Source organism: Sciurus carolinensis, chromosome 1, assembly GCF_902686445.1.
Source record: "Sciurus carolinensis chromosome 1, mSciCar1.2, whole genome shotgun sequence".
In the NCBI taxonomy this organism is placed as follows: Eukaryota; Metazoa; Chordata; class Mammalia; order Rodentia; family Sciuridae; genus Sciurus; species Sciurus carolinensis.
In genome coordinates this window covers 87,281,769-87,307,076 of record NC_062213.1, presented here as the reverse complement: position 1 = coordinate 87,307,076, position 25,308 = coordinate 87,281,769, and the positions used below count along the sequence as shown (strand labels likewise).

General features: G+C 36.1%; 2 protein-coding genes across 14 annotated transcripts in view; both read left to right on the top strand.

Annotated features, from left to right (window-relative positions):
- Ddr2 (discoidin domain receptor tyrosine kinase 2) overlaps window positions 1-13,966 on the top strand; it is a 162,194-nt gene extending 148,228 nt beyond the window's left edge. For all 9 annotated transcript variants that reach the window (XM_047564239.1, XM_047564249.1, XM_047564266.1 and 6 more), the window contains 5 exons: window positions 60-187; window positions 2,141-2,332; window positions 2,623-2,857; window positions 6,425-6,574; window positions 7,566-13,966. In XM_047564239.1, the coding sequence (XP_047420195.1) occupies window positions 60-187; window positions 2,141-2,332; window positions 2,623-2,857; window positions 6,425-6,574; window positions 7,566-7,700 (840 nt within the window). In that variant the 3' untranslated portion in view covers window positions 7,701-13,966. The remainder of the gene's footprint in view (window positions 1-59; window positions 188-2,140; window positions 2,333-2,622; window positions 2,858-6,424; window positions 6,575-7,565) is intronic.
- Window positions 13,967-17,200: 3,234 nt separating this feature from the next.
- The window catches only part of Hsd17b7 (hydroxysteroid 17-beta dehydrogenase 7), a 39,116-nt gene continuing 31,008 nt past the window's right edge, over window positions 17,201-25,308 (top strand). Inside the window, exons 1-4 of one of the 5 annotated variants that reach the window (XM_047559835.1) lie at window positions 17,201-17,337; window positions 19,159-19,362; window positions 22,827-22,919; window positions 24,682-24,796. In XM_047559835.1, the coding sequence (XP_047415791.1) occupies window positions 19,235-19,362; window positions 22,827-22,919; window positions 24,682-24,796 (336 nt within the window). In that variant the 5' untranslated portion in view covers window positions 17,201-17,337; window positions 19,159-19,234. Of the gene's footprint in view, window positions 17,414-19,158; window positions 19,363-22,826; window positions 22,920-24,681; window positions 24,797-25,308 lie in introns of all 5 variants that reach the window. The other 4 variants (XM_047559833.1, XM_047559834.1, XM_047559832.1 and 1 more) reach the window with 4 other exon arrangements.

Genomic DNA, 25,308 nt, shown 5'->3' with positions numbered 1-25,308 from the left:
GAGTACTGAGACATCTTCAGGAGAAATGATGATGCTGAGACTAGATGACTTTTGTCTAGGTTCATCTCTGTGAAGTGGAGGGAATGGAAAAATTCAAAGACAAAGATTTTGCCCTAGATGTCAGTGCCAACCAGCCTGTCCTGGTGGCTGTGAAAATGCTCCGAGCAGATGCCAACAAGAATGCCAGGTCTGTGGTCTGCATTTTGAATTTTCCTTTATTTATTTCATCTTTTAGACCAGGAATATTTCTGGAAACTTCTGAGCACTTTTTTTTTTTTCTTTTGAGATGGGAAGTTTAGTGAACTCACTCATGTTTCCATTATTATGCCTTATTTTTCTAAATCCTCATCTTCTTCATCTCTCTCAAACTTAAACATACATTTTCATTATATTTGTCACATATTTACTTCCTAACACCCTTTGCACAGTACCATACTTCCCAATATACAACAGTCTAGATGTATACTTCTTCAATCATTACAAAGACTCCTGAATTCATTACCTCCTACCACACTTCACAATCATACACATCTTTCTTGCTAAGTTTTTTACATTCTCTTTCACATCTCTATTTACTTTCTCATTCTTTCTTTCTCTTTTATGCTCCTTTTCTTCTATGTCCAGCAGCCCCACAAATGAGAAGCTGCCTCTAGTTGGAAAAGTACCCATGAATCTCAAAGCAAAAGAATTCACAGTTCTTTAGCAGTTTTTCAAACTGCTAATAATCTCTTGGATCCTTTACTTCATAAATTGCAATTTTCAGTCATACTCCATTGAAAGTCTTTCAATTACAATAATTGTGAATTAATCCTCACCCAGAGAGGCATGCTGATTGTGTCTTAGAAAAATCTGCACATCTGGTTAATATATGCAGTTGAGTTGCCTTGATTCTTATCACTGATATTCATAGTGAGAGAAAGTTTATTATTCCTATTCCTCAAATTTAAATTCTAAAAATGGTGATAAATTTCATTAAGTCTTAAAGTTAACAGGGTATGGGATCAAGAAGAGAGAAAGGTGAGAGAATGGAACTGTGGAAGTTTTCATATTTTAGCTGAGAATTTCAGTCTCAAGGATATTAGTGTGAATGAAAAGTGACAGTTTTTGGTCCCATGGAGAGATGGAATATTCTTCATATTAATCTTATCACATAAGTGGAAAAAGTGATAAGGAAAAAAAAACATAGAATATAATAAAATCTTTTCCATTGTTTTGTTTGGTGAGGTTTGCCTTGCCTCCACTGTGCCCAGTGTACTTACCCGTGGTGAATGGTCTAGACTCTGGGCCCTTCCAGGTCTTGGACACCCCTGATTTGAGATTAATGGGAAAAAGAAGAGGGAAGATATTGAATTAGGACCATATTGTTTCCAAGGGTTAATATTGGCATAGTATGACTTTCAGAAGAGAATTCCTATACAACTTACAGGAGATTTATAAATTGATTTGCTCCAGTAGTTTTAGGAATATGGGCTTGTGGCTTCACCAAAGTATATGTTGTTACTTTATAACTTAAGAATGACTGTCATTATGTACTCAAATAATTATACTCTTTGCTAGGTGAGTACTTCTTTTGACATGATCCAATTTACCACCATGGCCTTTAAAGAATTCTGAACCATGTTACTGAATGTATGTTGTGACTGACTGTGGGCATAGACTATACTAACAAAAACTAGTAGAGAAAATAAAGAATTATTAGATAAACCAGAAGGTGGTTATACACTTTATAAAAACTTTCTTCACTTTATTAATAGTGTGATTCTGTGGTTTTTTGAAAAGGCAAATGATTTTCAGTGAAAAGTTTAATTTTTCAGAGTAGTTTTATGCAGCATATATTTGATTTAGTAAATATTGACCAGTTTCTACATGGCAAGCATTTTGTTAAATGCTAGTGATGCAAATGTGAATAAATCATAAATCTTGTTTTCAAAAACATTATAATTGAATGAGGGTCTATTGTATTCCAGGAAATGGAGAATGAAACAGTTCATGGTGCCAATTTCTCTGTCCTATCAAAGATTTCCCAAAGGCAAATGAGCCTTAGTGTAATGGGTAGGAATAGACTTTGATGTGCATACTTCCCCCTCTTCATTCTGATACTGGCAACCTCTGGATTTATCTATGTCTGTGTCCTCCTAAGGAATGATTTTCTTAAGGAGATAAAGATCATGTCCCGGCTCAAGGATGCAAACATCATCCGTCTCTTAGCTGTGTGTATCACTGATGACCCTCTTTGCATGATCACGGAGTACATGGAGAATGGAGACCTCAATCAGTTTCTTTCCCGCCATGAGCCCCCCAGTTCTTGCTCCAGCAATGTATCCTCTGTCAGGTAAATGAACCAGGTCTTCTATCTCTTCCCTGGTCATGAGAGTAACTTGGAGTATTAAAATGGGGAGCAGTGAGCTTTAAAGTTTACCATTATTCTGGGATGGTGAGGGACTATTATGCAGGGAATAAAAGAGCAGCTGATCCTTTGGAAGAATGCAAAGGGATTCTTTAACAATGGAGAAGGATGTTGAAGTTTAAATACTTGGTTTGTTGATATCAACTTTAGAATGAGTACCCTATCTAATTTCCTGTATTCATAGGCTACTTTTTCTTTTCTTGTATATTCCTCAGTTATGCCAATCTGAAGTTTATGGCTACACAAATTGCCTCTGGCATGAAGTACCTTTCCTCTCTTAATTTTGTCCACCGAGATCTGGCTACACGAAACTGCTTAGTGGGTAAGAACTATACCATCAAGATAGCTGACTTTGGAATGAGCAGAAACCTATACAGTGGTGACTACTACCGGATCCAGGGCCGAGCAGTGCTCCCTATCCGCTGGATGTCTTGGGAGAGCATCTTGCTGGTGAGTTCCTGGCATTTGTAAACCCCACCCTAGGGTAGAGACAAATCAGAGACAACAGGAGTCAAGCTTCATAGGAGCTTGCTTCATATTTTCTCTGACTGGAGATGATCTTACTTGTGTACTAATTGCCTTTTCCTTTTATTTATTTATTTATTTTACAGAATACATTTTGATTCATTGTATACAAATGGGGTACAACTTTTCATTTCTATGGTTGTTCACAATGTAGATTTATCATCCACTTATCAGGGAAAACATTTGGCCTTTGGTTTTTTGGTATTGACTTATTTCTCTTAGCATGATATTCTCCAATTCCATACATTTCTCTGCAAATGCCATAATATTATTATTCTTTATGACTGAATAATATTCCATTGTGTGTATACACCACAGTTTCTTTAACCATTCATCTGTTGAAGGGCATCTGGGTTGGTTTCACAATCTAGCTATTGTGAATTGTGCTGCTATAAACATTGATGTGACTGCATTACTATAGTATGCAGATTTTAAGTCCTTTGGGTATAAACCAAGGAGGGGGAGAACTGGGTCAAAAGGTGAGTCCATTCCAAGAAATAGGGAAAGCAATCATGAGCTTTATCTGGAAGAATAAGAGATCTTGAATAACCAAAGCAATTCGGAGCAGAAAGAGTAAAGTAGGAGGTATCACAATACCAGACCTTAAACTATACAACAGAGCAATAGTAACAAAAATGGCATGGTATTGGCACCAGAATAGACAGGCAGACCAATGGTACAGAATAGAAGAACAATGGTACAGAATAGAGACAAATCCACAAAAATATAGTTACCTCATACTAGACAAAGGAGCCAAAAACATACAATGGAGAAAAGATAGCCTGTTCAACAAATGGTGCTGGCAAAACTGGAAAGCCATATGTAGTAAAATGAAATTAAACCTCTATCTCTCACCCTGCACAAAACTCAACTCAAAATGGATCAAGGACTTAGGAATTAGACTAGAGACCCTGTACCAAATAGAAGAAAAAGTAGGCCTGAATCTTCATCATGTTGGTTTAGGACCAGACTTCCTTAACAAGACTCCCAAAGCACAAGAAATCAAAGCAAGAATCAATATATTGGATGGAGTCAAGCTAAAAAGCTTTTTCTCAGCAAAGGATACAATCAATAATGTGAAAAGAGAACCTACAGAGTGGGAGAAAATCTTTTCCACATGCATGTCAGATAGAGCACTAATCTCCAACATTTATAAAGAACTTACAAAACTTTACAACAAAAATACAAAGAACCAATCAATAAATGGGCCATCCCTGGTCATGAGAGTAACTTGGAGTATTAAAATGGGGAGCAGTGAGCTTTAAAGTTTACCATTATTCTGGGATGGTGAGGGACTATTATGCAGGGAATAAAAGAGCAGCTGATCCTTTGGAAGAATGCAAAGGGATTCTTTAACAATGGAGAAGGATGTTGAAGTTTAGGAATATGGGTTTACAGAAGAAGATATATAGGCGATTAATAAAAAAGTGTTTAACATCTCTAGTAATTAGAGAAATGCAAATCAAAACAACTCCAAGATTTCATCTCACTCCAATTAGAATGGCTAGTATCAAGAACACAAGCAATAATAGATGTTGACATGAATTTTGGGAAAAAGGCACACTTTTATATTGCTGATAGAGTTGCAAATTGTTGCTGTTACTCTGGAAAGTATGGAGATTCCTCAGAAAACTTGGAATGGACCCACCTTTTGACCCAGTTACCCCACTCCTTGGTTTATACCCAAAGGACTTAAATTAGTATACTACAGTAATGCAGCCACATCAATGTTTACAGCAGCTCAATTCATAATACCTAATTATTATTATTATTCAATACTTGCCTATTTCTTGTAAAAAGTAACATACTCTAGGAAAGAATGGTAAACAGTATAATGTGGAATTTAGTATTATATTTTTTCTACACTTTCCACCTCCTCATTGGTCTTAGTGTATTAAAAAATCTTATCATGTAAAGAAATGTTAATCACACAAAGAATTTTTATTCTATGTTAACTTTATAAACATGTTGCTCATTAATTATTTAGATTGATCTCTATATTTTTATTTTTATGATCTTTACCATTTACTTTTTAAGTTTATCATTCTTTGTGTACTACATTTTACTTAATTTCTGGTGTTCTCCATCATGAATCAAAGTCTTTTTCTTTTTTTTTTCTTTTTTTATTTTTTTGAAAGTCTTTTTCTAATGTCTCTCTTGGAGATGTTTTATGATCATGAATATCTAAGAGTTTCATTGTTAGTTTTATAAGCTAGCTGATTTAAAGGATAATTAGACTATAAACTTTTACTTCCTACAATACTGTACATATGTAATTTTGTCTTTTGTAGTACTGCAGAGAAAAGTCTGAGGTCAATTTGGTTTTATTTGTAGCTAATCTGCTTATTTACAGATCATCCTTTTACAAGATTCAAAAAGTAGTTTTGAAATGAAAAAAATATATAGTTATCTCCTTTCCTTCATCAATTAATGTTTTGATATATTTCCTTTGAGGATTTTTTCATATGCGTGTATTTCTCTATGTGCATTTCTGTGTAAAATTTATATTATGTAATTGGAATGATGCCAAGTCATTCACCTCTATCTTAGCACATTATCACTGGCATGTCCAATATCATTAAATATGCTTTAAAACATTTTTTAGTGACTGCATAATTTCTATTGTAGGGATATGTTCTGTAATTTAATAATATCTTTATAATTTGATGTCTAAGTTCTTTTCAACTTCTTGCTATTAAGTGTGATCCTGTGATATATACAACTTTTCAAAAGTCTATGATCTTTTTCATTTCTATGTGTGAATCATTATATTTTACCTAATTCTAATGTAACTAGTCATTGCTGTATCTATGGTGTTAAGAAATAAGACTGAAATGGAGCCTTGGTTCAAATTTCAATTTCTCCCATACTAATGTTCTTATTAACCATGGTAATTTAGTAAACTTCTCCTGTCTCATTTTTCTGACCTAAATATATCTTCTACTTCACTGTGTGGTTGTCTTATTGAATAGAAAATGTTTGAGTATTTACTACATGTAAATTACATCTGAATCTCAGTACTATCAAGTGATAGTCTTTTTTTGAAGACTGTGACTATCACTGAAGTGGGAAGAAAGAGTTTTGGATTCTCTCAGGGACTTACTCCAGACACTTCAACCAGATTCCTCTATCTCTAACATAAAAATGGTTGACTTTCCTTTGTAATTTCGACTTTCCTAGGGACCTTCTCCCAAGGCTACCCTAGAGCAAAGTTGAACCTCTGACACTCAGTTGGGGATGGATGCTTTGTGACCATATTTCTTTCAGCTCCTGGGTCTCCTCTGTAAGAGAAACAGAACTAAGCTGAGATCATGAAGATGAGAGAATGATTTGCCTTTTGACAACTTCACATTTTTATTTCTAGAACCTCTGTGCAGATCTTGGCAGTTTCAGTATTTCTTGCCCTTGGATGGGGAGATTCCAGATTATGAAAATATAACCTGCTCTTGTTTTCTTGGGTTATTCTGATTTTCCCTTGTTTGACTTCAACAGGGCAAATTCACTACAGCAAGTGATGTGTGGGCCTTTGGGGTGACTCTGTGGGAGACTTTCACCTTTTGCCAGGAGCAGCCCTATTCCCAGCTGTCAGATGAACAGGTTATTGAGAATACTGGAGAGTTCTTCCGAGACCAGGGGAGGCAGGTAAGAGTATTTAGGGATGAATGGATGAGGACTTGGGTGCTTTCTTTGGTTGAGTCAGTTTTTGATATTCCTATGAGATCTGTAATTTAAAGCTTGCTAGTAGCTAGAGCATCACACTTCCCTAAAGGAACCCGGCTATAGCACACTCTAGGATTAGAGCATCTCTAGCAGGAAAATTGGGGAAAGCTTTTCCAAAAAAATAAGAAGTGAATCTTCTGTTGTTTAAATAGACCCTTGTAAATAATAAAGGAATGATATGAATGATGCATAATGCATGTTGAAAATGAGAAAGGGAACTTGAAATTTAAATTTGTCTTGATATCCTATAGATATTTTTTAGGAGAGGGATCTAAATTACCTTGGTTATGAGACATTTCTCCTATAGATTTTATTTTATTTATTTTTATCATCATCTGTTTAAAAAGGTCCACTATTTTTATCTTCATCAATGCTAGTTGTACACAAAATACACATTTTTGACTATCGGTGGTCATGGAGTAAAAACCAGCATTTGACTGAAGCCAGGCCAAAACCAAATAGCATCATTATGTGCTGAGTAAGCACATTTATAAGCATCCAAATGTAAATTTTTGATAAAAATTTTCTAAATTTAATGGAGTAAATATAACTTCTTTGATTTGTATTTTATTACATTTTACTGTTTAATTACTATTTAAATTCTTATTTAAATTTCAGTATTCTAATTTTAAAAGTTTAAAAAATTGTTTTTATTTAACATGATAAGAAAGTGAATTTTGATGTATTATGCAGACATGGAGTGTAACTTATTCTAATTAGGATTCCATTCTTGTGGTTGTACATGATGTAGAGTTTATATGGTTCAGAGTGTGTAGGGACACCCATTTCAGTTATCAAGCTCAAGAAAGTGGGCAAGGGGGACGACCAAACTATGATGGAACCAGTGTTCATTTTCTTTCCTCATCTTAATATTTCTCTCTTTCTTTCTTCTTTTAAATTTTTGTTTTCAAAGATTTACCTCCCTCAACCAGCCATTTGCCCTGATTCTGTGTATAAGCTTATGCTCAGCTGTTGGAGAAGAGATACAAAGCACCGTCCATCGTTCCAAGAAATCCACCTTTTGCTCCTTCAACAAGGGGACGAGTGATGCCATCAATGCCTGACAGCATTCCAATGGCCCAGTTTCTTTGCAAGACCTACCACTCAACCATACCTAAGCCACTCCATCTGGACAATTTAATGGAACTGAGAGACACAGGCTTTTTTGCTTTGTTCCCTCTCTGTCCATCACCTCCCCCATGCCACTCCTTTACTCCCTACCACTGACTCATATATACCTTTTTTTTTTTTTTTTTTTACATTAAAGAACTACAAAAGAGAAAGAAGAAAACCTAGGGCAGATAAAATCTAGTAAAAAAATCTTGATATACCAAAGAGTTAGATAACAAAGGCTAGAAAAGTACATATTCAGATAATTTATAAAGGTTAAATATGCTTATGTTTATAAATGTGCAGATTCTTCAATATTTTTTCATGTTACCTTTTATAAATTATCTTCAGAAATAAAAAAAAATTGAAGAATACTAATGTCTTGGGAAACATGAGATTAGGCTTAGGGAAAACATGTAGTAACCACGGAGAATCAGAGGACTTGATATATAACAACTTATCACAGATGGTTTTCTGATTTGGCTTCTGGACATGTCCCATTCTCTGATTTCCCTGTTCTATCAAAGTGAATGATGCATTCTGAAATGGTCCTAGTTTCTTGGAATTGGTATTTTCTTCACTGATGGGCAGGGGTCATGGTTGAAATGCATATATAAAGTAACAGAGGATATGGATAGGAAAGAATGTCTGTTGCAAGGCTAAATGTAGGGGAACAGTTATTTTTTTAAAAGTATCTTCTGCATGGAAGTATTCTTGAATAGATAATAGCCATTATCTAAGGAGTTCTATGAAGAACAGATAACAGGTATGCTATTTAATATTCACTTGTGAGGGTCCTTTTCTTTGTCTTGTTCAGAAATTTTCATGCATGTGTTTTGGTGGGCATCAATTTTTTAATTAGTAAAGGCTGGTGTTTTAATATCTTGATGATAGACCCTTTGGTTCACCTTGTACAAGTTTCTGTTAATGGGTAACATCTCTGGATGTGTGGGCTGGAGACTGAATTTCTTAGATATGAATACCTAAAGTCCATGTATAACAGAAAATAGATCTGTTCTGAATTCCCCCAAAAGGTTGACCCAGAACCAATGAAGGGACATTAAAGGGAAACTGAATTCTATTCTAAAAAGGATAAATACAGCCAGTCAAGATATACAAGAATGAATGGGATACCTCCAGAGATGGGGAGTCCTTTGTCTTTTGCAGAGGATCAGGTATAGGCTAAAGAACTATGCAAGAAGTTGAAGGTTTTCAAATAAAGGAAAGAGAGCTATATTAGACAATATTTAATGTTTTTCTAACCCCAAGAGTCCTTGATTCCAGAGATGTATAGGATGACCATCCACTGCTACTGCTTCATTTTCATCTTCTTGTCAACAAGATGGTATAGCCAGCAGAAAAACAAGAGGCTCTGATTCTCAGAATTCATGGAAATGGGTATACTGTTGAGTAGGACTCTCCTTAGAGAAGATTCTGAGTTTTGACACTTCATAAATTTTCATATTCAGCAGGAAAACTAGAAAAGGGGACCCTTAATTCCCACTGAGAAAAAATAAGAGAAGATACAGAAGTAGCTTCCAAAGGCGACAAGAAATAGTCTTGACCACTTGGGTCTCCTTCTGTTGCCTCCATGGTCTGCCTTCTCATAGTCTCTTAGGAACTTCAGTGTTTCTCCATTTAGCTTTCAACATTGCTCCAACCCCTGCATGAACATAAATCTAAGTCCCCAACTTTCATTTGTAGGTAATCTCCTGACTATAGCAAATGCCCTTTCCACATGGTTGTTCTAAGACTGGGCTTCAGTCTCTTTAATGATAAACTTTGGTTTAAGAGTCAGGAGAATGTTTGCTTGACCATCTTTTGCTTCAAGTCAAGTGTGCCTTCTTGTTTTTCTGAATTTTGTTTCCTTATCTGTAAAATGAGGAATTTGAATTAGATGGTATTGAAGTGCTTACTGGATAACTGCTTCTATAACTGATGTGGATTCAGTAATCTGGTCATTTCCTGTTCTGGAAAATGGGGTTGGTAGAAGAGATCTTGGGAGAAGTTACTGTAATAGTAGTAACAATGGTACCTGCATCTGTATACTGCTTTAGTGATACCATTTCTATAATATTTATCTTCTTTGAGATGTACAGGGCAAGACATGTTTTCTAATGAAATCTGCCATCCTCTGATCTCAAGGAAAGTGTTAGCTTCCTTAGAAATAAAAGGACTTGAATCAGAACATACGGTCTATTCTTTATCTACATGCCTCTAGTAAGGCTACCTCCAGACTATTTCCCCTTACATTGCCTAACATCTCTCTGCTTATGACTCTTTAGGATTCTGCCTCAATTCACTGTATTCCACATTCCCATACTCTAAAAATTAAAATGAAATTAAAATTATGGATTTCCCTGACCTTGAGTTATGGAAGTAACCTGTTTTAGGTGGCTGCCAAATATGTATTATCATATACAAGTATCCTTTTCTGGATGAAAAGGACCATTCTCATAGTCTAAGAAAATTGTACTATAGACATAGTATGGCACTAAGAAATTGTACTATAGATATAGGTTTAACTTCTCAAACCTGTAGAGGTTAGCAGCACAAATCTGAAGTGACACAAAAGAATACATGGTAAAGACTTAGTATGTAGCCTTAGTATGTATATTAAAAAGCAGCTCAAATTCAAATGAAGCTAGGATTTGGAAAAGAAACAGGGAAAATAAGAAAGTAAAGGACCTTCTTCTCTTTGCTGTAAATTATCCTCTTTGTGATGTATGTAAACTATTTTGTTGAGGTTGTGTTTTTAGATACTCAGATCTTAATTTATACTTGTGCTGGTTAATGTGCTGATAGCTAGGTCAAAATCTTGATGTACTGTCCAGACACATATATGATTAGTTCACAAATGTTTACTGAAGTGAAAAGAAGTATTCAATGGGGTGAAGCTGTGGAAAGATCACTTATGAGTGTTCAAGAATGTATAAATTATCCTCTTCATGATGTATGTAAACTATTTTATGTTGAGGTTGTTTTTAGATAGTCAGATCTTAATTTATACTTGTGCTAGTTAATGTGCTGATAGCTAGGTCAAAATCTTGATGTACTGTCCAGACGCATATATGATTAGTTCACAAGTGTTTACTGAAGTGAAAAGAAGTATCCAGGGGGAGTAAGCTGTGGAAAGATCACTTATGAGTGTTCAAGAATGTATAACAAAGAGAGAGGTATGTAAGTGGGACAAAAAAATGAATAATGAATGTGTATATGACTGGGGAGGGAGAATGAGGAGGGTTAGGAAAGAGAGTGCAGTGGGAGAGAGGCAAAAAAAAAAAAAAAAAAAAAAAAAAAAAAAAAGAGGCAATGAGAGTGCATGGGAGACATGAAAAAGGGCAGGTCAAACAAGGTAGAATTGGTCCTAAAGGGAGCTGATGGAATCCACTCTGAAGCATGAGAGCAAAGATTTGAAAAGAGATCTGAGAAAGGGTAGAAAAAGTAAGTGTCTTAAAAAGAACAGAAAAATATGGATGGTTGAAGAAGAAATACTGGATGATAGAGATTAAAAATGAAAAGGCAGGTACAGTAATGGAAATGGAAGTTGTTGTTAACAGTTAAGTACTGGTGAGAAGTCCACTCTCTGCCTGAACTGGACATGAATTTCCAAGTGTTACTTTGGACATGAAGACCTAGACATGGGGAGCTAATGGTAGTTCCTAAATCTTTGTGTTCCCTTCTCTTGCCTTTGTTAATGAAATCCATTTTCAAGGATGCCCACCATTGCTGGGCCCAGAATGGCCACCATCAACTGGAAAAAATAGGCATAAGTTAGATAAAACTAAAACTCTTTTGGTGGCCACACAATGAGTTATGTATCATGTTAGAAATGTGTTTTTCTAGTCCCATCTAGGCTTCCCACAAGAAAGCTGTGATGTGGGGCTAGGCCATGTGTTTTGAGTAAAGTAGAATAAGAGGGGAGGGACTGAAGGAGGGAAAAAGGAAGATGTTCCAAAGAAATATACTAAAACAACAGCATCTGTTCTCCTCAGGAAAAAAAAAAAAAAAAAAAGATGAAAATAATTACAATGTATAGCTATTATGTTTCTGATCCTAAGTTGAATTCATAAACCTGGTTGCCATCTTAGTCTTGTCTGTCCTATTTCTGTTCTTTGCAGTGCATGTGGTAGGTCCCTAATGTTTCTGGAAGATGCAGATCCTGATCTACTCTGGGAAATACTTCTGGACTGAAATTTCACATTTTTATAGAGACAGATGAATGTCTTTACCACTTGGTAAAATTTTTAGAGTGCTGAATTAAGGGGAAAAGAGACAGGGGTAGTTAATGGCGATTTGATTTCTGGCATTTTTGAGTCATCTGTTCCAGTTAGATACATTACTTGGTGGCAGAAGACTAATGAGTAATTGTTTAGTTGCTGGCTCCTTTTTGAAAACTTTTTTATTTTGAAATAAGACTCTCAAGAAGTTTGAAAATGAAGGATAGAGTGACCTTACCCTAGATCTAGTTTCCTCAACTGATAATATTTTACATAGCCCATTTTCAACCACAGAAACTATAGTCCCTTTGAACCATTTTCAAAATCAGAAAACTGACATTGGTGTACTCCCCCTAACTAAATCACAGATTTTATTTAGATTTCACCAGTTTTACAAATATATTTCTTTAGTTACTGAATTATTTTAACTCTTGATAATTTGTAACCTGTCCTTGCTTGGATGTATTAGGAAAGACACTATCTGGATACATTCATAGAAAATTCAAGACAATATAACAAATTAACACGTTCATTTTTTGTTGAACAATATCCTCCCTCTCCCGTTTCTGAATTTTACTATTAGTTTTACAATCCAAAAATGTCTTAGAAGGATTAGATAATACCAAAGTAAGATCCATCCATCCAAAGATTGTTGGGTATAGAGACCCAGGTATAGAAGGAAGTTCTGTATGGTTCTTGCAGTTTCTACAGGTGAGTAGGGTTTTTATCAAAGAAGGAAATTTTCAAGTAAATCAGTATTTTGGTCGAGAGTTAGGTGGCACTTAATGACACCATGGATAACTTGTGGAAAGAATATAATATAATGTGTGATAAAAACTGATTTTGGAGTAGCAGAGAAACTGCATTTGCCTAAATATCTATTCTTAATTGAAATAACAACATTGAGAGAAATTGCAACTGTTTCTGTGGATTACAACTTTTGAGTTTCGTGATTGCCATTTTTAAGCTGCCCCATTTAAGGGTCACAAGACTGTAACAGTGTGTGTCTTGTAAAATTCCTAGCACACCAGTGAACACTTGATAAATATTTTCCAAATGTTGTTTTTTGAATGAATAAAAGATGGAGGAAAAAACCCTGTCATCTAGTATAACCAGGATGAATTTAATGAGAATTGCTTTGCTGTAAGAGAGGGTTTATTTTCAAATAAGAAAAGAGGAAATATTACTCATACTTATACCAGGTAAAATATATTCTCCATTTGCATACTTGGTAAGAGTGAAATTGATCTATGGAAATGCTTCATTCTTTGAGATAATTAGACAGTAGTGCAAGGTAGTTCTCAACACTGTAGCAGATTAAAAGCAGGAACCAAACTCTGGTTCCAAACCCAGCTCATTTGAAACAAGCTATTCTCCTGTAGACACTTTGTCAACATCTTTACAGGTGAAGGAATCTGAGTCCCAAGCTAGCCTTTGCTCAGCCACAACTACATTCCCATGTCAAGGAAGAATTTGAAAAAAAAATGAAAACAAAGATGAAAAAAAAAAAAAAAAACTTAAGGCAAAGTATGTTGGGATGAGATGAGATAATTTACTTTCACCATAAAATTGTTTTCTTAAGAAGAGGTTTGGAAATAACTGAAAGTTGGGAAAACTATTGCACATACACCAAGAGTCTGTAAGCTAGCCTAATAAATAGTTCTTTATTGTTCATGATATCCTGTTCTTTCCCCTTGTTGTCTGGTAACTTTTTTTGGAGGACTGAATTTCTGCAGTGATGATGAGGAAACATCTGGGCATTATTCTGCAGGCTTTGGAGGATAATGTGTCTTGCTGAGGGGTAAACAGCAAATGGATTTAATTTCTGCTTAAAACTATTATAGTCATTCTAAAATAGAATAAGTAAAAATTCTCTGTATTAGAAAGAAACATGATACCAATTGTATATTTTCTTTATTTATTCTCTGTAAGTCTGTCAGACGATAGACTGTAAATAACAATGATTAAAGAGTCATGATTCTGATGGGTCCTTATTTCTGTGTAACATCACCACTTCTGGGCTTTCTTATCCTTATTCTTTAAATCAGTTTTGGAGAAGTAATGGGACATGGGGACAGAGAAAGGGAAGTTAGATGGTGTGGCTGTCTCTTGCTGAGGTTGTCTGTCATAGAGTTAATTTAGATAGGCTTCTAACACCTTAGTTGAATGTTTAATGGAAGAAAAACATTCTGGTCTTTGACATATCAGAGACTGTGATTTTATGTTCTCAAGTTAATTGTTCCAGTTCTGGGGAATCCAGTCTAGAGGTAATTGTGAATCCTTTATTGTTGTTGTTACAGAGTTGTCTTGTTTGATATATACAAATCCCTACTAAATCCAGATATGGTCTTAGACTGCCCATAACACACAAACCAACAAAATTACACAAAACCAGAATATAGATTCAGTTTTAATGATAGATATTAGTGTGAAATCAGTCAAAATAACACATTATTTTTAACCTGAAGAATGAATTTATATTTTTAAGATGAACATATTTCTTTCAAAGGTGGTCACTATGGATTAGGGTATGCATATATATTCTCAAAGAATAATCAGAGGGCTAATGAAGGCACATTATGACTCTTCGGTGTATCTGGTTTCATTCTCAGACTTAAGGGCAATGATCCAAGTAGCTGTATAGTGAGAATGAAACCAGGGTAACAGAGAGATGTACAATTCTTTTATTAACATCTATTGCCAAGGTTTAAAAGTAGATATGAGAGATGACTCTGACTCTGACTCTCTCTCTCTCTCTCTCTCTCTCTCTTTCACACACACACACACACACACACACACACACACACACACAAAATGCATGCATCTGGTTATATAAGTCCTTAATGAGTACAAAGATAATATCTATTCTTATATTTTTTAACTAGCAGCTTGAGGAACTCTATTTGGTTCAGTGTTGAGGACTAGCAAACTGATTCATCTCCACTTATAATTGTATATTCACTTCACATTTGAAAAAGAAATGAACATACTTATAAGTAGTCCTCTATGTAGTCCTTGAGTCTCCAAGAGACAATTTTCTTATGTATTGGCAACATTTAACCTTTTACAATCAATGATGCTGGTAAAATTTCACTCCTGAGGTAGTTCTGGGCCAGACTAAATATGTAATTTCAAGGGACAAAAGGTGAAAGATATGAACAAGAGAAGCTGTGTGTGTCCATTGGCAGGTGTTTTTTTGCTCTTATTTGCAAATTACAAGAAATTTATTTCTGGAGAAGTTTGTAAGAACCAAAAACAGCTCTGTTACAGAAGCAAAAGATACACATTTACTCATCTTTGTCCTTTGAAGGACTGCTTCAGTCATCATAAAAGGGACCAGAGGTCAGTTTCGGGGCTTAGGGTAGAAGCAGATTTAGTACATAAAGTAGTAAATAGACAGTCAAAGGAGCAGTTGCTATGTTTACTATTCAAATCACAGGACTAAGATTTGTCAATAACAGATGGAATCACTGTGTGCCATATAGTTCTTCCAATTTCCAGGAAAATACAATGAGCCCTGCATAACTCAAACCTATTCAGCTTGGGATTGTAAAAACCATACCTACCCAGAGTCACCTAATTAATGAAAAATATATTCCAATACTTATTGAGCTGTATTCTCCATGTTATATTTTTAAAATACACAATTAAATGACATCTATTAAAAACAGTTCTATTCTAGTAGGTTAGCCCATCTTTCAAAACTCACAGCACACTGAAAAAAGCAGATTACATTGAAAAAAGGAAGAAGAGACCAAAGTTACTTCACTCACCTTACATGGAAGTCATAATGGATGAGAGCCTGATTGCCTTGCTCTGAAGTCAACTGGCCTTCACATAACTCACACTCCATCGTACACTATCATCCCAAGATTGAGGTGATGCTGAACCTCTGGAGTCTGTTCCTGCTACTTTCTGTGTAGAAATTAATTTTCTTTTGGGACACATCTCTCTTTCCTCTCTTATCCCTTTTACATATGACTTCTGGGCTTCAGGACTTTTAAAAAAAGTGTTTGGTTTAGATTCTCAAGATTGGGCTTAATATTACTCTAATACATTCAGAAAATATTGTTAAATGGCAGTCTCTTCAGAGCAGTTTAAAGTGGGATAAGAATGGAAGTCCCACCTCAATAATAAAGAATTTTTACCTAGGACTCTAATGTTCAAATAATCAGATTTGGATTTTCAAATCTGATTTTCTTGGCACAAGATAAATGATTACTGTCAACTGTTATCATTAATCAAAACCTCTAGGATCAAAAACCAATACCAAATATCTCAGATTTTTAGGGATCATAGCTGTTCATAGTAATTGAAATTTTGAAAGAGGATCTACCAAAACGTATAAATGCATTCTACTGTCATGTACAACAAATTAGAACAAATAAAAAAGTTTAAAAAAAAAAAGAGTTCATAGAGTGGGTTAAAATATGTTCAGTACAGTCTGATGTATGATGGTATACAGTGTAATTCAGTTAACAAGGCCTGGTAATGGCCCTTCAGTCTATTAGAAATATAGAAACCTAGAGTAAACATTAGAAATTTTATTAGTTTGGTAGAGTACTTGTATATGTGTTGAATCTAATAAAAAACTAGGGCTTGTAATTTGTATGCATTTTGTTTTCAATTTTTCCAGTAATTTTTTGGTTTTTGTATTTTCCAAAAATACCCATCTGGAATGGTTTGGAAACAAAAAACTGATCCTTTGTTAGAAAGTTTGAGAGGCATTGATGTAGATTATAGTACATTTTCAGTACTGCATTCTGAGAATGAAGTTCTGAGATTATGTGATTCCATACCATATTCCAAGGTTTGAAAATTGGCATTTCATGCATGATTATATATAAAATTCTTAATAAAATCAATGCTCATTTTCCCAAAGAGGATTAAGTTGGTTCTACACATTCAAAAAGCAGTGGGAAAGCAGCTAATCCCCGAACCTTAGCTCCTAGATCTAATCCTTTTCTCTAACACAAACTCTGGTGTAAACATCCTAATACCATTCTAAGGCTCCAGGACATCGACCCTGTGGAGCTACAGCAACCCAAACTCCGCTCGAAGAGCGCCACCACCCGGAAAAGCCGCCCCAAAGCCCGACGCAGCAGGGCGGGATGACACCTGAGCCGCGGAAGGGGCGGGGACGGCCTGGATTGGCTTGGTCCTCTGCGTCACGCGGCTCCGCCCCTCGGCCTATCTCACTCCACTCGGCTTAGGCGCTGTGAGCTGGCCGCAGACTGAGTTTGGCCCGCCCATTGTGGAGTCGATGCCGCAAGGGGAGTCCGGTCCTGTTCCGTCCCCCATTGGTTGTCGTGCGCACAGGCTCCGCCGGGTCGGGGGTTTCTAGTGGAAGCTGAGGTGAGGACCTACCTTACTGATCGGTTTGTGAGTGCGCGAAGATGCGGAAGGTGGTTTTGATCACCGGGGCGAGCAGGTGAGGGCTCCTTCGGGGTTACGGAGGCTGCGTTCAGGGGTCCGAGGAAGCAGAGGTCGGCGACCTGCTGTTGACAGTCCGGTCAGTGCCTGTCCTTGTCCTTGCTCGTTGGGGACTTGGGCCAAGACCCTGTCCTTATTCTCTGGTTCCTCCACCAAGGTATGGGGCATGGCGGTGCTTTGAATTAAACATAACAGTGTAAAGGAGAACTTCACCACCAGTAAGTGATCAGGATTGCCTGTAGTTATCAAGGTAAAAAGGAGTTTCCCACGTGGATCCTGCACACGCTTTTGACCTACTCCTCAGCATTTACTGTCAGTTCCTAAAGTTTAGTTCAGTGCTGAGAACGTGGCCAAGTCTTATACTCCTAGTTTTTCAATTTCAACATCCATGAGTATTAGGAGCGCGGGGGTGTGTGTGTCTTACTCCATCTTGCACAGTATTGACATATACTCTGTAGGAGTATATAATAGGAACATAGAAAAAATTATTCGTTACTTGTTAAGGCATAGTCCGAGTACAGAGTAACTAGCTCATAATTATTCTGGGGTTGCTCACCTGGACTCTCAACTTCCTTTATTGACTGTTTTACTTCTCTCTTGGTACTTTCACGAAGAATATGTGGTGAATGAAATCAATCAATCCAATTTTTTACTTGTTGCTTTTTGACTTTTTGGGAGATAAAGACAGGATATGTTAAATGTCATTTAAGATTGGCCTACTTCAGTTATCTAACCATGTTCATATTAACTAAACCAGTTATGTATGTGTCTGTCATGGACAGTTTTTAGATATCCCTCTCCTTTACCAGTTGGGTACAAAGTAGTCAGGATTGATTTAGTGTTTGCTTCTTTCACATATACTGTGATATGTGCAATTTTATATTTATATTCAAGTTCTGCTATTCTTTAGTTAGGATGAATAAACATAACATACTTGTTGCAGTATTGGTAGGGCCAACATATTACTGATGGTTTCAGACTCTTTCTGGATTTCTAATATTTGCCTTCAGTCAGTTTAAGTCTTGGAAGAGAATTTATGGCCCTGGTTTTCTTTATTCATAAGCAGATGATCTGACTGCTGTCGCCATCTAATGGTCAGTTTTATAGTGCTCTTTCTAAAGTAGTTTTATTTAAAGTCTGAGTGTACTTATCCTTGCATCTTTCATGGTCCCCATCTGATATTTGTTCCTAACTTCTACTTATCATATTGAGTTCTTTCTTTTTGTATTGGTTATTCAGTCACAGTGATTCAGAGGAACTTGTACCCTGCCTGCGGTGTCACTGATGCCTCTTGCTGAAAAACTCATTCATGCCCTTATCAGGGATTTCTGGTGCTCCTTATAGTGGCCATGATACCAATGGGTATCATGATACCAATAGGTGGTGGAGCCCTGGACCTTGAAGAATGTAGACAGTAAAGTAAACCATGAGCACAAGAAACAGCTAATAAGATGCTCTTTTCAACACTTGCTAGTAATGAATCACTTTCACGAGTAGCATAGTGAGTACATAATGAAAACCAGTTATTGTGCCATTGAGATTTTTTGGAATGGGAGAAACAAACTAAACATCATCCTGAACAAATGCTATTAGAGCGGTAGACTACTCCTTTCTTTAAATAATGTTTGTTTTCTGTTTGCCTGTACTTCTCATTGGGACTCAAGTTGATACAGTCAGAAAGAAATGCCTTTATTTAGCACCATCTGAATTAACATATATCCTGTACTTGAATTGCCTTCTCAGTGGTATTGGCTTAGCCCTTTGCAAGAGGCTTCTGGCAGAAGACAATGAGCTTCACCTTTGTTTGGCATGCAGGAACATGGGCAAGGCATCATCTGTCAGTGCTACTCTCCTGGCCTGTCACCCCACTGCTGAAGTCACCACTGTGCAGGTGGATGTCAGCAACTTGCAGTCAGTATTCTGGGCTGCCAAAGAACTTAAGCAAAGGTATGTCTCCTGTTGACATATTTTTCTCATGTGATAATGCAGCATAACATTTAATACAATAACAAAGGATAGAAAAACTCCTTTGATACTTGAACTTATTTTTATGTATTTGTTCCATATAACAAACTCACTGATAGGGAAAGTATTAATATTTAACAATTGACAACTAATACAGAAACAGGAGTGATATGCCTAATAGGATCACTTGACTTTATCTGGTTGGGCTGTTCCTAGAGCTTGGTTCTCTTCCTTACCTCCTCAGAAATCTTTTTCCCCAGGCAGTAAAGATTACTTCGGATCTGCACATTATTTGGCATATAATAGACATTTGATGAGTATTTGCAATATGAAGGAATAGAGTCCTTGAATGTTTAATTTCCCTGGAAGTATACACATAATTGCATCTAGGTACACAGTACATTTTTTCTGGGGACAGAGGACATCCTTTCTTTAAATTCTAAGAGGAATTTATGATCTGAAAAGGTTATAAAACCTACAATAAAAATTCATGCTGAGCCCTAGCATTATACATTTTTATTAATTTTCAAACTTTTTTATTTTAGTAATTGAGGCCTTCACGAAATAGGGAACTACTTTATTTCCTTGCACAGTAGAATGAAATATGATAGATACAAGGAAGGTCTTCTTGGTAAAAACATTTCTGGACAGTAATACTTTGCATTTTATTTATGTGATTTGGTAGTCATTTGCATTTTCCTGTCATAAATGTACAAGTTATGAAGCAAAAGCTGTATCCACACCCCAAACACCCCATTCTCCCTATGACCTTGGGCCTTTGTGCATCTAGTTTCTCTCTCTTCTCTTGCTGAGCTCCTGGAGTTTTCTGCCACATCATATTTCTAAAAAGCCAAGGAGGTTTTTACAGGTTCCACTTTTAAATAAATTGTGATATATTTTATACTTACTCTTCCATAACTTAAAGAGAGTCTCCAAACCTCTGAAACTGCGTGAAGATTCTCTATAGAGTTACAAACAGTCAGGACTTAAAATCAGTATACTATAGTGATGTAGCCATATTAATGTTTATAGCAGCTCAATTCACAATTAGCTATGCAACCAACCTAGGTACCCTTCAACAGACAAATGGATAGAGAAAATATGGTGTATATACACAATGGAATATTACTCAGTCATAAAGAAGAATGAAATTATGACATTTGCTAGCAAATGGTTGGAACTAGAGACTATTATACTAAGTGAAATAATTCAATCCCCTAAAACCAAAGACTGAATGTTCTCTCTGACAAATGGATGCTAACACACAATTGGCAGGGAATGGGGTGGAGAAGAATAGAAGTTCATTGGATTAAACAAAGGGGAATGAAGGGAAGGGAGGGGGGATGGTAATAGGAAAGACAGTAGAATGAATTGAACATAACTTTCCTATGTTTATATATGAATACACAATCAGTGAAACTCCATGTTGTATGGAACAACAAGAATGGGATCCTAATTAGAATAAGCTACTTAACGGTCTTATGTATCTAAAAAGAGCAACAACAACAACAAAAACCTGAGTCAGGAGAAAAATTTGCAGGCATTCTTTCCGCAGACCTTCCTAACCAGCTGGCTATCTTTCCTGTATAAACTGAAAAAATTTTTCCCCCTTTTTTGGTGGAAAAGAATCTTCATCCTTTGTGAATAGCCCATGTCAATACAGTTGACTTTTGAGATGTTAAGTTTTTAATATTTGTATATTGACTATTCTGTTGACCCCAAAGATTCAAGATATTTAATAATACATCACTAATTTAGTAATGTAACATTTAGTGAGACATTTAGTGATTTAGCACAAATTTAAGGCTGTGTAGCTGAAGAGGGTAAGATGATAGTTGTCTCAGTTGCCTGTCAACATTTAGTCCAACTTTGATGTATTTCTTTAACTCACAAAATATCTCTCTTTGGGATGGGTGGCATTACCTGGTTTTAGGAAATGCTGGTGATAGTGATATTCTTAAATTTGGGAATATTGAGAAGAATACAGATAGATCTTTTGCCAAAGTCGAGACTCTATTATAGTTAGTGTCCCAAATGGATATTGTCGGTTCTGGACCTGAAGTAAATTTGAGGCAAGAAAGCTTGAGAAGGACCTTTTCCAGTTGACAAAAGCAGCACCATCCCTGAAACCTGGTCTTTCCTTCTATAATACTCTGTTTTATTAGATATGTGCAGTTGAAAACTCATAGAAAATAGTGATTCTCTTTTATCCAGAATATAGTAACTGTGTCAATCATTTTATCTTTTAAAATATTATGTTCTTTTACTGAAGCCAGAGCTTAATTTGATGTTCTGGTGCAATTTCCACTCTTTGCTAAGAATTTTATCTTCATTCCTAGCAAAACAGGTTAATCTTCTTAGATGGAAATTTGCAAATTAGATGATGGAAACAATAAACAATGGCTGAAACTATTATTTTTATGGCACTTATGTGATGAACTGATGGTAGTTAGATCAGTGTTTAAACAGCTTAGTAATTAGTCTTATGACTGTTAATTATTTATAAGTTGGTCAAGAATTACTTATGTGTGATCTGTGTTGGCAGCCATATTTATATTTCAAGCTCCAGTTTTAGTAGCTATGACCCTATCCTGTTATGCAGAAGACACAGACAACGTGTTACACAGAATGCTAGGAGTTGTTTTGAATATGCATGGTACCTTTGAATATCATGAGAGGAGGCTCCACTCATCTTGAACCTAGTTCAAAAGGGGGTACAATTAGATTAAGGCTTGTATAGGTTTAAAAATGAAAAAACTTTCTCAAGTTTTTTCAGCATTTTACAGTCCTCTCCACAAGTATTCTGCAGAAAACTTTCTAAGAATATCTTACCCCCATTCAGCTCTTATAATGTCACCATATTATAGTGAACTTTCATCATTTTACGATATGTAGCCCCTGTCCATGAACATTGAATGGCTTCCATGTGGGTCCTCCATTTTAGTAGATGTCTTAGCTTTCAGATTCCAGCAGTGATAGATCAGGTCAGGTCTATTATATGTTAAATAAATTTTATTTGTTAACTAGGGGAGATGCTGAACTAATTAATTAGTCAACTAACTAAATAAAGGTAAAAAGCTTTGTAATAACAGGAAAGCAGATTTAATAAGAGGGTTGCTATAGTCCCTCATTGGGAACCTGGAAGGATTTATCAAGTAGAGAAGATTTGACTTCCAAGTCCATTTAAACCGCTGTCAAAACAGATAAAGAAACAAATAAAAACAAAAACAAAAAGAAAGAAAAAGAGAAAAAAGAAAAACTCAAACATTTACTGGGGCTAAGAAAAAAGAAATGCCATAATCCTATTTTATTTATTTAGCTTGCAGTGGCCATCTTAATTAGTTCAGAGAGTTTTTCTCTCCCCAGGCCTTCTATTTCTGGACATAGATTACATTGTCTTCTGTCTTCATTATCCTAACAATCTCGTCTTGATGTTTTACTTGCAGGTTTCAAAGATTAGACTATGTATATCTAAATGCTGGGATCATGCCTAACCCACAGCTAAATATCAAAGCGCTTTTCTCTGGCCTCTTTTCAAGGTAATTTCCATTTTCCACATGAATTGATTGGAAGAAAGGTATTCTTTCTTTTGCTCAGTTTTGTCTTTGGTGTGTTAAGTTGTGGGGAATGAAAGGTAAAGGAATGTTTAGAAGGATAAAGACATAGAAAGCAGGTGTTACCATTTGACCCAGCTATCCCACTCCTTGGCCTATACCCAAAGGACTTAAAATCAGCATACTACAGAGATACAGCCACATCAATGTTTATAGCTGCTCAATTCACAATAGCCAGATTGTGGAACCAACCTAGATGCCCTTCAGTTGATGAATGGATAAAGAAAATGTGGTATATATATACAATGGAATATTACTCTGCCATAAAGAATGATAAAATTATGGCATTTGCAGGCAAATGGATGAAATTGGAGAATATCATGCTAAGTGAGATAAGCCAATCTCAAAAAACCAAAGGACGAATGATCTCTCTGATAAGTGGATGATGACACATAATGGGGGGTGGGAGGGGTTAGTGTTAGGGTTAGAGTTAGGGTTAGGGAGGGGAGCAAGAATGGAGGAAGGAAGGACTGTATAGAGGGAAAAGAGGGGTGGGAGGGGTGGGGGGAAGGGAAAGAATAACAGAATGAATCAAACAACATTACCCTATGTAAATTTATGATTACACAAATGGTACACCTTTAGTCCATGTACAAACAGAGAAACAACATGTATCCCATTTGTTTACAATAAAAAGAAAGAAAGAAAGAAAGAAAGAAAGCAGGTATTAAAACCAGGTCATGAGAGAAAAGTATTCATTTTTATGCAATTTCGTTCTTATGGTGTTCTAGGTTTCCAGGACATTCCAAGTGGTTGGATGTTTCAGGATGTTGGTTTTTGGTCTGCCTGACTGTGCCTATTTGCAAAAACATTTCTAAATTAGAGTTCTCAGAGAGATTCCAGTACTCAGAGAGGCTGCTTTGAAAGCTTTCCCTTAGGTATAAGTTAGGTGCTCTGACTGGTAGCTTGGAGAAATGCAAAGAACTAGTGTTTACTTGGGAGTTTCTCAATACATATTGGTGTAGTGGCTTTCAAAAATGTTTACCTGGGTTGAGAATGTGGCTCAGTGATAGAGAGCTTGCTTAGCATGCTCAAGACCCTGGGTTTGATCCCTAGTACTGCAACAAACAAACAAAATCATAAACCAGAGTAAGAAATGTCTTATTTTGTGACCCAGTTTGCTTATTCATAAATGCATACTCTTATTTGATGCTAATTACTACTATTCTCCCATTAAAATGTACACAGACAAATCCCACACTAGTCTTGACCTACTAAATTGATCATATAGCAAAAGACCATATTAGTATGTTCAATGCTCTAAAAATTCCTAGTGAAAAAACAATCTGCTTAACTTTTTTTTTTAACAATTAAACATACTCTGCAGGTGGAGCTTTCCCCCTTGGCATGGCTGTTTTCCTTCAGAACAGTTTACCTGTAACCTGATTTGGAAAGAGGAGAAGAGAGTGTTAGAAACAGGTTTTGAGAGACTTGGCTTCTTTTGGTAGTGTGAATGGTAAATAAAGAAGGCTTTTTTGTTGTTGTTATCTCATTTAATACTCCAATAACCCTGTCAGAGAAACTGGTATTTTTATTTCTGTCTTTATAGACTGAAGGAACCTGTAGCTTGTGTGTGTGTGTGTGTGTTTGTGTGTGTTGGGGCAGGGCAGGGCAGGTAGAGGGGATTGGGAGTGTCTTCAATTAAAGAAGCTTTAAAAAGTCACACCATTATCTTCTGCTGTTTCAGAAAAGTGATTCATATGTTCTCCACGGCTGAAGGACTTCTAACCCAACAGGATAAGGTCACTGCTGATGGGCTTCAGGAGGTGTTTGCAACCAATGTCTTTGGACACTTTATCCTGGTAAAAAAGACTTAACTAAATTCACATTTAGTGCTGTGGTCCTAAGGGCTCATTTAGATACATTACTGTGTTTTTTTTTTTTTTTTTTATTTAAGCTCATTAGTTTATGGTTAGCATTAAATCTTTGAGTATTTAAATATGGTGATAAGCTGGGTAGTGGCACAGGCCTGTAATCCCAGTGCCTGGGGAGGCTGAGATAGGAGGATTGATAGTTTGAGGCCAGCTTCAGCAACTGAGGGAAACCCTGTCTCCAAATAAATAAAGAGCTAGAGATATATAGTTCAGTGGTAAAGTGCCTCTGGGTTCAGTTCTCAGTACCAGTAAATAAATAAACAAATAAATAAGGTGATCGCCTTATTTCACTTGACTCTTTGAAAACATTGTTTCTCTATAGAAGCCTATTGATATATTATTTTTTAAATTTTGATGGGGACTCTAGAGAATGGAGAAAGTGTAAAATCATACAGTCACCTTGAAAAACAATGTACAGAACTGAGATAAAGCATACCAGT